Source organism: Carassius carassius, chromosome 34 (assembly GCF_963082965.1).
Source record: "Carassius carassius chromosome 34, fCarCar2.1, whole genome shotgun sequence".
Classification (NCBI taxonomy): domain Eukaryota; kingdom Metazoa; phylum Chordata; class Actinopteri; order Cypriniformes; family Cyprinidae; genus Carassius; species Carassius carassius.
Window position 1 is genome coordinate 7,396,421 of NC_081788.1, and position 13,735 is coordinate 7,410,155.

At 35.6% G+C, this 13,735-nt stretch overlaps 1 protein-coding gene across 1 annotated transcript; it reads right to left on the reverse strand.

The window, feature by feature from the left end:
- Window positions 1–1,555: 1,555 nt before the first annotated feature.
- LOC132115411 (ubiquitin-conjugating enzyme E2 D4) lies at window positions 1,556–13,279 on the reverse strand. Its single transcript, XM_059523876.1, has 8 exons — window positions 13,007–13,279; window positions 9,166–9,229; window positions 8,945–8,976; window positions 7,749–7,826; window positions 7,538–7,643; window positions 6,683–6,776; window positions 4,416–5,528; window positions 1,556–4,381 (listed from the first exon to the last, which is right to left on the reverse strand). The coding sequence occupies exons 1-7, from the start codon at window positions 13,028–13,030 to the stop codon at window positions 5,483–5,485; spliced, it is 444 nt and encodes a 147-aa protein (XP_059379859.1). The 5' UTR covers window positions 13,031–13,279; the 3' UTR covers window positions 1,556–4,381; window positions 4,416–5,482.
- Between the last annotated feature and the right edge of the window lie 456 nt (window positions 13,280–13,735).

Below are 13,735 nucleotides of genomic sequence, written 5' to 3' on the forward strand. Positions count from 1 at the left end.
TATTAATTCCTAGATTTATATCTGTTATTTTTCAGTTGTGGCTGACTATCAAACTAGACAATAAAATAAAGTTTCATGTTTTTCTTTTGCTGTATTTATTCATTCATCACACACAGGATTTAACCTGAACCAGGCTTAACTCCTGAACTCCTAGCATTACTCTCTCTCTCTGTGTGTGTGTGTGTGTGTGTGTGTGTATGTGGCCTGGCAGTGAGCAATGGACATACGACAATTCTTTAAAAGAAAAAAGACAGATTCATGTGAGAGAGTAGGGACAGTCCATAATGACCTCTGTCTTGTTTTTTTTTTCTGCTGAAAAGAGTTCAGTTAAAGTAACAGATAATGCAAACCCGCTGCTGTTGTATCAAATTACTTATCTAGTCAATGGTCCCCTGCTTTTATTTTTTATTTATTTATTTCAAACTCACAAGTTTCTCTTGTGAAAGGAATTTGTCATTTAAAAAAAGTTTCTAAGCCCAATAATAATAATAATAATAATAATAAAGACATTTAAAATGACTCTTGATATGAAGCTTGTTTTTTATTATTATTTATTGATGACATATTGGTTTATGAAAGTTCAGACAGGCGTGCATCCAGATATGTTAGAGATGGCCATTTGTAAATAATTTACAGAAGATGAATTACATTTTGTTGTCGTACCTGTTACTTTGTTCAATGACAATAAAGTTGAATCTAATGTAACCAATCTGATGACTGTTGATACAAAAGGAGGCACATGGAGTTAACGGTCAGGAAAACCAGCTGAGTGAAGAAGGTTTTGTGTTTGTTACAGGGGGCTGTCTGTGTGAACTCTCACAATTAAGCTGTTGTTTTGAAAAGGTCTCAAAAAAAGAAAATTTTTTGGAGTTAGTTGAATCAATGTTAAAATTATAAAGTTATTTTTCAATAGACATATTTTTTGTTTTCGTGTGAAAAGAGGGTGGGTGGAGGCATTGGGGCTCATTGGGTGCTCAGCACCCCTAAAGCTCTGACCCTAGAATCGCCCCTGCCCATGATTGTGTATATAATAATTGCTGTTAATAGTGTTCATGTCTGTTTGACTACGTCTTTAATTAATTTTTCTGAAAATTTCTGCCATATGCACATAAATAGACAGTCAATTGAATTGAGATAGTGAATTGGTGTTTTTTTGTTAAATGTAGGCAAAAAAACATCACAATTAAAAGAACCAAAGACTTAACTACTTCAGACAGTGTGAATTGAATGTATCAAGTTTCAAATTTGAGTTTAATTACTAAAATGAACTTTTCCGCGACATTCTAATTTATTGAGATGCACCTATATACATATCACACATCCATAGATGAATTACAAACTTGATTTAATATATAATAAATGTTTCAGAACAGGCATCATTTTTTGTTATTCAAAATAATATAATTATTGTAATATTGATCTTGGGGTAAAATGTGACCTGTAATTTATATATTTAATAAATGTATAATTCTGTCTGATAGTGCATTAGATCAACCGTAACATTTTGAGTTTCATAAAAGTCTGTGGTGTTGTCTTTACAATAAATCCAAAAGAATTTATTAAACAAAAGGAGATTTATTCACTAAAGTTGACACCTTGGATGTTAGTCTCAGCTGTACCGAGTCTGAGGAGAGAGCTGGTTAGATGACAGGGTTTTCTAACACAAACAGTTAGCAAGGAGAGGTCATTATGGCTCTGTGTACGTGTGTACATGATACACAAAGTAGTACAGTACCAATCATCAGTGAAAATAAAGTAAACAGTACAGTTGCTTATACATTGATGGTTAAGGCTAAGATTTTATTGAAGGTCTTGAGGGAGGTGAGAGAATGGAAAAAAGATCCCTGATATCTTGCAAATAGCTGCGGAAAAAGGTTTGTGGACTACCAGAGTGCAAAGCATGCTATACTGCCTTAGCACAATTTCAAAAAGGGTTGCAACTCGACCGGGTGCTTCAGATGAAGCATCAGAGAGAAGCAACTCGTAATTTCAGGCTGACTGCATTTAAGCTGATGACTGGAAGACGACAAATAAATAGAAAATAAATAAATAACTTAAATGTAACATTCTACTTCCAGATGCAAAACCAGTGAGCCACATTTAGTAGTGAAAAATCGAATGATGCAAAGACGATACCATTGGTCTTTGAATCAAAGTTAAAAGTCCACATAAAATTTTACATTCACTTCAATTAAAAAGAAAAATCTATCATCATTTACACATCATCATGTTTTCCAAATCCAACTGATGACCTTTTTCCATAAAACACAAAAGGAGAAATTTTGAAGTTTGTTCATACTGCTCTTTTCCATACATTTAAAGAGAAATGGTGACTACAGTGGTCAAGTATCAATTGCAAAAATTTCCAATAAATAACTACTACAATTTTAGTTGGAAACAAATAACAAACTTTTGATTTGGAGCTTGAAAGTTCATGGTCCCCATCTGCTTTCATTGTAGGTATCTTTGAGAGGTGAGTTATCTAAGGGGCAACATATGAAGAATGGGGCGCCTCAGGGCTCTGTTCTTGGACCACTTCTATTCTCTGTTTACATGGCATCCCTTGGGTTTGTCATACAGAAACATGGCTTTTCATATCACTGCTGTGCGGATGACACTCAACTCTACCTCTCATTCCATCCTGATGATCCAAAAGGTAGCTGCTCACCTCTCAGCTTGTCTAACTGAATGCTAAATTACTAAACGTAAATGTACGAAAACAGCAGTGTGAACATACTTCAAAATTTCTCTTTTTGTGTTTCTCAGTGGAAAGTCATCCATTCTGTTTGGAAAAATGAGTAAATTATTTCAGAATTCACCTTTTGTTGTAAACTATACTGCAGTTTCAAAAAGTTTGGATCATCCAAAGCTATACCTGACACCAATGTCAGTTCTCTTGGTGACAGAACACATATATGATGCTTAATATAATTGTGGCAATATTTAGCCCTTTTCAGGGAGTCTTGAGCCATGAGCTTGTGAAGAGCAGCACCAGGAGGTGAGAGTGAGATGTTCACGGTTTCTTTCCCAATGGAAAGGCTTCCCAACCCCACCGAGCTCCAGTTCAGACAAGTGAAGATATTTTTTTCATTCTGCTCTGTGTAAACATCTTGATCATCCACCTCTAAATAGGCAGCCATGAGTTAATGAGTGTGTTTACAAAACATAATTTACAGTAAAAGTAAATCCAACACCTGTGCTGGTCATACATCAAACGTACCATCTACTCTTTCAAAAGTTAGTAATATTAGTGACTACAGGAACAAGAGTATCTTAAGATTATTGAGGATTACACTTTTGCAGACAGATTTGTAGAAGAGAGAAATACTACATAGCCAAAAAATATTGCATTCATACGCTATGACGTGCCCATTGCCTGCAAATCTGAAAGGGGCATAATCACATTTGGCAGAAATGGTGGCATTTCTTTTTCTTTTTTTTTCACAAAGTCCCACTGTTCAGCATTTTTGCTCCCTCTTTTTTTGTTCTGCAAGCAAATTGGGTGAATTTTTAAGACAAGTATATTTGATTCCTAAAGCAACTTCACAATACTCATCAAAACAAATACTTACACATCTGCCATATCATGCACATGCGGCTGAGGTCAATAAAATTTAGTGGCCATTCGCACAAGACACATTTTTGCATTAAAAACAGGTTGACAGAGCTTTCCATATACATTTGTTCGTCCATATGTACAGTAAATATGGTTAACGTGCCCCCAGATTCATCTGATTGGTCCATTCTTTTAAAAATCGACACCATTCCACTGCGCATCAAACAATGAACAAAATAGTGTTTGAAAAAAGATATCCATCTAACGTTTACATATAGCAACATTAAAAATACTGCACAAATAGAAAATAAGAGCATGTCCTGTGCGAACGGCCAGCTTAATTCTGAAATCAACACTCAAGGTTTAATAAACAATATGTCAAAAGGAGATATGATTATAACCAAATAAAAAAAATAACTGTGTCCTAATGAGACGCAATGCAACACGCCACAAGATAAAAGATTTGCTTTTCCATTTTGCTTTTGTCCTAATCAACAGCAATAGACGAGTGAAGGGTGATTTTAATTTTAAAAACACATTTCTTTTTCAATGTCTGCTACCTCATGGCTGACAACGATTAGACTTATCTCAGGCATGTATGCGTTTTGTACAATATTAAAAGTTTCATTTGCGTTTCATTTTTGTATGAATTTAAAGTCATAATGAAAGAAACAATGGATAATTTACACCTTGAAATAAACAAGAAATATCAAACTGTGAACTCTGTGTGTATTTCACAACAAAATTGTATCAGTCACTGAGTATATATGTTAAATGTGATGAAATTACATATTTATCCATTTCATAGCGAGAGAGCAGTAAGCTCTCTGAGAACGCTCCGCCCACATACTCTTCTGACTGGCTGTGAATTGTGATCGCTTTTGTTGCATTTTGTGTCTTGTTGCGCCCGTTGTGGACAGACAAATTCACCCCATACCCTTAAAAGGTCACTATTTGAGGAAGCTGACATTTGTAGTGGTGACCGAAGTGGACATTATCGAGTGCACTCATATCTAGTGTACAACCAATGTACACTCACGTGCTAAAAAACATGTGAGGGTTGAGCTAAATGAATTCCTGCAGCTCTTTTGGTGTACTCAGTGTCCAAGTTTACACACTTGTTTTCATTCACTCATGTAAGTGGACTACGTTAGTGAAGTAAGCTAGGGAACAGTGAATGAGGGTATATGGAATCTCTTTGCATCGCGTCTGGTTAGGACCTGGTGTTATGTTTTTTCTGTTTTTTATAGCACAAAGATATAGACTCACTTGACTATTTATGACCTCCATTTGTTCAAAAATCAAATCCCATTATCTCATTAGGACACAACCTCTTCCTAATCACATTCATAGTGTTTTATGGGATAACACTGAAACGGCAGGAAGTTGGAGACTACAGTAAGGTCTTTCTGACATCCAATTTTTTACATTCTACCACAATCTGTTAAAAATGTCACGTGTATGAGTCCACACACAACTATGGTTTCCACAGGGACTCCGACGGGATGGTGCGATGGCTCAGACATGATCAATCCTGTATCGCCGCAATTCCAACATCAGCCCGACGTTTCCTCATTCAGTGATGGCAAGAGTGAGAAAGCAACACTGAGAAAATCACTAAGTCAGTAATAACAGAACTAACTGTAGTACAAGTCTAACTTCCTGGGTTGTGGTTCCCGAGGTTTGTCCGGTTTTACAGTTTTCCTGGAGTTTTCCAGGCTAAGCCGTTGTGGTGGCGGATCTGGGAGAACGGCACATGTACCAGTGGCTCTCACCTCCAAACCTCCGCCTTCTGCTTCCCTTCCAAGGGACTGGTTTTAAGACGTCCCCTCCCATCAACATTCACTTCTTTTGACTCCTCTTGCTCAAAGTAAAAACACGTTTCTCTGTCCGTTTGATTCTGTAGTGTTTTAGTCGCAGGCACTCTCACATGGCGTACTTTTGCGTCCATTCTCTCGCTAGTCTGTTGTACCTACAAGCATAAAAAGTATACACTATTATGATGTAATTCAAGCCACATTTCTGTTTTATTTAACAGTGGGCAAGAATGTTTTACATAAAGTGACACTGTTTATTGGGTCAATCATAAAGGACTGAACCATCTAAAACAGTTTGCAGTTCTCGACCAGCACAGATCTACAAGTTACTCAATCAAAACTCACTTTCGGACGCCTGACAGTCACTCTGACTCGAAATGAGCCAAGATAGCGGCGTATATGATCCTATGATGCTGGTTTTTGCTCATTACTCATTCAGCGCTCCACTTCCTTCAACAGTCACTGAACTGAAGAAACAGTTCGACTTCTAGTTAAGGCTAGTTTATTCACTTTATACAGGTAGAACATTCATGTTTCACATCATTATTGGGTACTTTAATAATATAATTGTGTATATGTTATGCCATTGAGTGATTACATTAATTAACTAATAACATAACTAGTTTGTTTGAGGCTCTGGATCACAGTTAATAACGTTGTAATTAATGAACAGTTTCTTGCACCGACTGATTGTTTCACTTCATAAGACCTCAATATATCGTCATTAGGGATGGGTATCGATTCAAATGTCCCGATTAGATTACGATTCGTTTTGTATACATTTCTGATATACATTATTGAAATGTAAAAAAAAAAGGACAATAAACATCAGTTTACAAATGGCGAATTTTTAAGAAACTAAAGGCATCAGTCAAAAATTTGACTACACGAGACTAAGACATCCCAAACAAGCCAAGACAAGGAAGAGCTTTTTATTAATGGGTGCAATATGGAGAGAAGTTCAGGTCGCAATGTGGCAACTAATCTGGCAGATTAATACAGTATTTAACAGTCTGACGTGTGCATGTATTGGCAATTTTACAACAACTCTGAATGTCGCTCATTCAATCAGAGTGTAACAGTTCTGAGTCTTTTGTTCTGATACATAAAGCGTTTTTTGTACACTTGTCATGTGACGTCCATCAATTAAAAGCAGAAGCACAACAAGCAATTACAAGTACTTTTCATTTGTATTCAATTAATTGGATTTTCCAAAAATAGGCATTTGATGGAAACAAGAAAAATGAACACATGAACAATAATAATTAAAAAAAAAAAAAAATTAAATATGCACATAATTGTCACTCACTTTTCTCTGTCTGCTTTATATGTATGTGCGATCTCAGGTACCAGCGGGTCATCTGGGTTCGGGTCACACAACAGGGAGCAGATGGACAACAGGACTAAAACAGAGAGGGAACACATTAAAAAGACATAATACCAAAACAGCTTCCCGTGGAGTGATCCAAACTAGGTCACTGCTTAATCACTCCAGTCTGACAACACAATCAGACACACTGGGCTCAGTGCTCTACAGTACTCAAAACAAACAGTTTCAAGCCACATGAGAACATCATAATACCTAAATTATAACAATCATCTTTCAGTTTTCCTGATCAGGAGAACTTGTACTGTAGGTTTTACTGGCCGATTACAATCATGACTTTTAACCTGTACCAATGGTATGCAAGACCGTAATATTGTGCAATATTAGTACAATTCAAAATAACTGTTTTCTATTTGATTATATTTGAAAATGTAGTTTATTAGAATTGTCAGCATCATTATTCCAGTCTTCAGTGTCACATGATCCTTCAGAAATCATTCTAATATGCTGATTTGATGCTCAAGAAACATTTCTGATAATTATAAATGTGGAGAACGGTTGCAGTGCTTAATATTTTTTTAAAAGAACAGCATTTAATTAAAATAGAAATATTTTGTATCATTGTAATGTCTTTCCTGTCATTTGTGATCAATTTAATCCATCCTTGCTGAATAAAGGCATTAATTTCTTTAAAAACAAACCAAAAAAAAAAACTTACCAACCCCAAACGTTTGAATGGTAGTGTACTGTACATATACAGCAATGAGGTACTGCAGATTTTTTACATTTTATTTTCAAAGTGCTTGCATGATGCATTGAGATGTTGCTGAATCCTACCTTTGGATACAGTAAGTGCAGGTGACCACTGAGATCGGAGGATGTCCAGACAAATACTGCCGTTACTGTTAATATTGGGGTGGTAGATTTTTGTTGTGAATGCGACCTGTCAATCAACGCAAAGTGTACTGATTATAGAATTACAAACCATTACATTCATTTGCATTTGACTAATGACTCCAACCACAATGAATCTCACAAAGCAACTAACCTTTGGTGGTTTAAAGGGGTAGTCTGTTGGGAAATGAATTGTAAGGAAGAAAACCCCTCCTTGATATGGACTGTCATTCTAAAAACCAAGAACACAGCTTTGCTTATATATGCATGTACTGCAACTGTCACAAAGCAGGCGATATTTTAACACATCACAATATTTATATATGACAAGGACAAATTAATTAAAAAATGTTATATTCTGTTAGTTTAAACGACTTTTTTTAAATGTACAATCTTATGAACTGCACTTGGACATGGAGATCAGCCAATCAGAACAAAGGATATTTGCATATAGCTGTTAAACACTAACCTGATTATTTCTCTAAACTTTAACTGTTTGTGGTACAAGCAAACATTCATCAGCATTGTAAGTGGACTTCTAGAAGAAAATAAAATGCTACAAAGGTATTAAATGTCCCTTTTAAATACTTTAAAAACTTTTCTTAAAGGGACAGTTCACCCAAAAATGAAAATTACCATGATTTACTCACCCTCAAGCCATCCTATGTGTATGTGACTTTCTTCTTTCAGACGAATGCAGAAAAAAAGCTTTATAATGGCAGTAAATGGGCGTAGAAATTCTGAAGGCCAAAAAATTGCATCCATCCATCATAAAAAAGTACTCCACACAGCTCTGGGGGGATAATAAAGTTCCATCTGCTGGAACACCACTCGTGCAATCGACTTTTTTTTTTTTTACACAAATGCATGGATTCACTTCAGAAGGTCTTTTTTAATCCTCCGGCGCTGTGAGGAGCACTTTTTATGATGGATGGATGCACTTTTTTGGGGCTTTACAAATTTGGCACCCATTCACTGCCATTATTAAGCTTGGAAGAGTCGGGTAATTTATTTCATTTTAACAGCTTAATTGTATCTGTCTGAAAGATGAAGGTCATATACATCTATGATGGCTAGAGGGTGAGTAAATCATGGGGTGATTTAGAATTTTGGGTGAACTGTCCCTTTAACTAATTTCAGGATTACTACACATTTAGATCAATGAATTTCAATGATTTTCCCAAAACATTTTAAGATTCTATTAATTTTAAGTCTATTAATTTTATTGATCTTAAGTGTACTGATCCCCCCCACCCACCCCCCAGAACTGGAAATCAAAATTCCCTGATATTTCATGAGTGTGGGAAGCCTATAATTTGAAAAGAATTAGGCAGAAAAATGGCTACTTACCGGCCCCATTATTGTTGCCTGCCAGTGAAACACTGAAAAACATGATTCATTATATAAAATCAATGCAAGAGCAACAACTGATCCAATGTATGCTGAGAATGGTAGTTATTGTTGGACGACCTAAATGGGATCTCTATTAGATTGAATACATGTGAATATCTTTATATTTAAACGGTAATCTGACAAAATAGTAACTCAATAGTAACTCATCAAATACTCACAGTCCTCTCCGACCGGACCTGCTGAACATTGGGCTGGGGGATCTCTCTGAAGGTCTGTCAGTTCCTGAGGGAAACAAAAGGGCCACGTCATGTAAAACAGCACTTCTGGTGCAGGAAACCTGAACTTCAGAGAAAACTGACAAGACAAGAAAGGATTCTTGGTCGGATCAGAATGTTTTCAGCACCAGGATACTTTATTTACTCAAAATGCTTTCTAAAAACAGAATTTGGCTCATGTTAGTGTAACGTGGCTGCCAACGCATACTCCTAATGCTTTGGCTCTGAGGTTTGTTTCAATAATGAGATTATTTCTGGAGCACTGCCAGCTCAACCAACGCTGGGGCAGTCACCTCATAGCACCTAACAAACAGGTCTGAGAATAAAATATGGGTGTGTAAACAGAGTATGACTGAAAATATCAGGGTGTACAGAAATATCTGAAATATAGACATATAAGTGCATCCATGTGAATTTCACTAACACTACCAGAAGAAAAAAAAATTACATTCTGCATAAAAGACAAAAATATTGTGCTAGTAATTTAAATCAGCAATTTAAGGTAGTTCAACTAACCAGATGTATTTTTTATGCTTTTGAAATGAGCCTCAATGCTCACCAAGACTGCATTTATTGATCAAAAGACAGCATTTTTATCATATATTTTTATGTAATTTATTCCTGAGATGGTAAAGCTGAATTTTCAGCATCATTACTCCAGTCTTCAGTGTCACATGATCCTTCAGAAATCATTCTGATATGATGATTTCTTGCTCAAGAAACATATTAGCAGCCTATTATTTTCTTCTTATTAATATGTAATAATAATACATTTACATTTAGGTGCAAACGGTTATTATTATTATTATTTTTTTTACATTTCTTTGATGACCAGAATGCTCCAAAGTATTTATTTAAAATATAATAAATTATAACATTATAAATATCTTCGATTTATTGCATCCTTGCTGAATGAACTGATGCATAAAAATGATTAAAACACTAACTGAACTTTTGAACAGTATTGGATATACATTACATTTTAAACTGCATTCATTTATTTCCTTTAAATGTGGGGGTAAAATTGGAGCTAAATATGTTTTTGATATTTTTTATGAGATTTATCCATATGTTTTTTTATTAATGCTCAATGCTGGTTTTGACCCAGTTTCTATCTTAAAGCATTCTTTCAACAATAACATAACTGTTGCTACAATGTTAATCTGAATTAAGGAAATTAATCTCCACTTCTTGTTTGTTATACAAACACTGGACATTATTTACAGTGTCTCGGACCAGCTTCTCTACTGAGTTTGCTATCTGGCATCAGGTGTATTTCTGTAACCGTTCTGAATCATTCATCTGAAATATCTCATATCTCATCCTCATGGCCATGTCACCCCTCTATTTCACCTCTTGAGCGGCTGAAACACCTCTCTAAAGATAGACACGGAGCGGTCAGCTGTTCATCGACAGCACTTTCAATAACTTTAACTCTCAGCACACTTAAAAAAACAAAACATAAATGGCTTTAATGGAGCGGTACATATGTAACACTGTACACAACAACAGAGCAACATTACATCATTAAATGACTTCAGTGCAAGAAATTAATAAGGAACAGACCCTCAAACTATACGCTGAATTTAGGGACAATTATTAAAAAAATATATCATTATGCCATAAACCTGCAATACAGTGTATTGTCTTATCCTCCCCAGAAAAGACTACAGCTTTAATAAAATCAATGTTTACTGTATGTAAAAAAATAAATTAAAAAAGTCTCAAAAAAATAATTATCCTTTTCTTCAGTGTTGGAGTCCAATACATCAATCAACATGTAGTCTGTATTGACACCTGCTTTTACATTATACTTTATTATACTGCCTTTACATACTTAAATACACATAAACAGGCATGAATTTCTGATTTCGTAACCATGATCATTGCACAATACTGATCCTTATAAAATGACCTCTGGCAGGATCATCACAACAACACACTGCATACTGTGCTACATCTGTGCTGTTTTTTAAGGGGGCGGAGCCTTTACAGTCTATTGTTGACACTCTTTCTTGACCCCTTTGTTGATGAAACATCGCATTCAGCACATGTTAAATGTCTCATTTCTATCCCTGTTCATGGGTCTGTATGCGTTTTAATATAATGTCTAAAAATGTGCATTTAATATTTAGTGAATAGATCTTACGCATTGTTTCACAGGGCTTCTCAGATCTTAAAGAGAAGACTGTTCCCAGTTTGAACATTCCTGTTATTTTTGAGATCTGAGATAAATTATTGATTGTCATGTTTATTATGGCTATCAAATCGTACAACATCGATATTAAAACTCAAATATTTTTTTATATTGCACTAAACGCGACTACTTGAGATCTCCATTAAGCTGTATATTCAGAGTCTTCTGAAGTAACACAGGATTAAAACGACAAGAGAGTGAGCAAATGATAGCACTTTTCATTTTTGGTTGGACTATCCCTTTAAACTTTGGCCTTTTCCTTACACGAAGCTATGGACTCCAGAAGACCCTGGGATATAGCACACAATTCAATAGGGTATTAAAGAAGGCACATTTAAAATATTACATAGATGCCACACTTGTAATATAGTACTCAATAAGTATAAGCAAAATATTGAAAAAAACCTGTACTTTCTGTGATATAGAAGAGACCATTGTACATCTTTTTTGTGAATGTGAATGATGAATAATTGATGAATAATTTTGGAATGAGCTATTTACTTATCTCTCAGATAAAACAAATGTTAGAATATCTATCAAAACTCTAACTTTTGTATTCAATATATTGTTAATTTTTGGGTAAGCATTTTTGGGTAAGAACCCAGTCCTGTACATTTTTCTGGTTGACTATAACTCTTAAGTTTGATCTTTGATGGGCATAAAAAACAAAAAGTCATTCTAAAGTCAAAAATTGCTTTAGATGTTTAACCTTGTATAATTTCCCCCCTCTGGTTTATGCTATTTGTTTGTTCTTTGATTTATTTATTCATTTATTTTATCTTTTTTTATCTTGTATTATTTTTTTCATATTTTGTCCTCTATTGTTTTTGAGGTTGTTGTTGTGTGAGGCTTGTTAGTAAGTGTTTTGACATTAATAATAATAATAATAATCCAAATTTTAATAGTTTTTTTAAAGGGACAATATTTTTTGGAGACGACTATTCAAAAAAAAGTCAGATTTTTCCAATTTCTCCTCATTTAGAACAACACCATGAGGGCGAGACAATAATGACGGAATCTGCCTCCTTTATAATAAAACTCTCATGAAATCAATGAAAGCAACAGACAGACTCAAAGTGTTTTTTTCTTTTTCTGTGATTAAAGTCGTTGGTTATTCGGGCAGGGTGGCAAATCTGTTAAAAATACCCTCCGGTGTCCTTCTGCACTATTTACCAAGCCTTATATGGACACACTGACTTTGGGGTTCAGTATTTGGCAGCTGGAGAGCAGTGGTCGCCATCGCCCATGCGCACCAGCGGCGCTTCTCTCATTCATGATGACACACAACAGAAAAGATTCATTTTAACAATGTTTCCAGCGCCGACACACTTACATACAACAAATCAGTCACCACAGTACCTGTCCTCCCCAAACCACGCGTTAGTACGCGCGCAGTGAATCTGTAATGATCAGTGCGTCTGTCGACTGATGCATCCACCATCGGGCCGTCCGTCTTTGTCTTGGCCAGATGGGGACCAAATGAGAAAAGTGCGACTGCTTCACATTCACAACAGCATTAGAGAAGAGGAAGAGGACATCGAGAGATGCCTTGAGGTTATGAGATTCACACAATGCACACAGACTCACCTTCTGGATTCTTTTCAACGCCATTTGCTCGCTGTGTTACAGCTCTGTTTGATCTGGTTCAGAGACTGCTGGCCTGTGCAGTCTGGACGAGGACGCTGCCGTTTTCCCCCTCAGCGTCACACGTTGCGTTTGTATTACACAAAAGCACAGGTTTGAACATTCACAGCGCTGTTTGAACGGCAGTCGCCGATTTCAGAAATTCTTACCTCCCTCTAACCTCACTGACAGTTTTTAGTGCTGTACTAGACAGCAAGAGGAATCTCGCGATAAAACGCCAATTATTTAAGATAATATCGCGATACTTTGGGGTGCGATGGGATCTTGGGAAATGTAGTTATGTGGGTGTTATCGTTCGTAATTTGAATTAAAGTATGTGTGGAGAGTAACTTGTAATCGAAGATAAATATGAATTGACTTTATTCAAATAATTTTTTTTAAGTGAAAAAAATTCATTTTAATCTGTAAATTAAAAAAAGCCATATGAACTGTCGCTGTTAAATAATTTAACATATGTTTGTGATGCTATTTTATTTTTATTTTATTTGTTTTTGTAGATTTAAAACAACTGGAAGCGAATGTGCACCGGAAGCCGCGCACATTATTTAGTTGAAAATAAGGAGAAAAACCTCAATATTGACCGTAATCCTTCCAATTTAAGTGCATCTCATTAAACTACACTAGAACATATTTATTTAGGATACTTCTACTAATGCTCGTAAGGTCTACGCT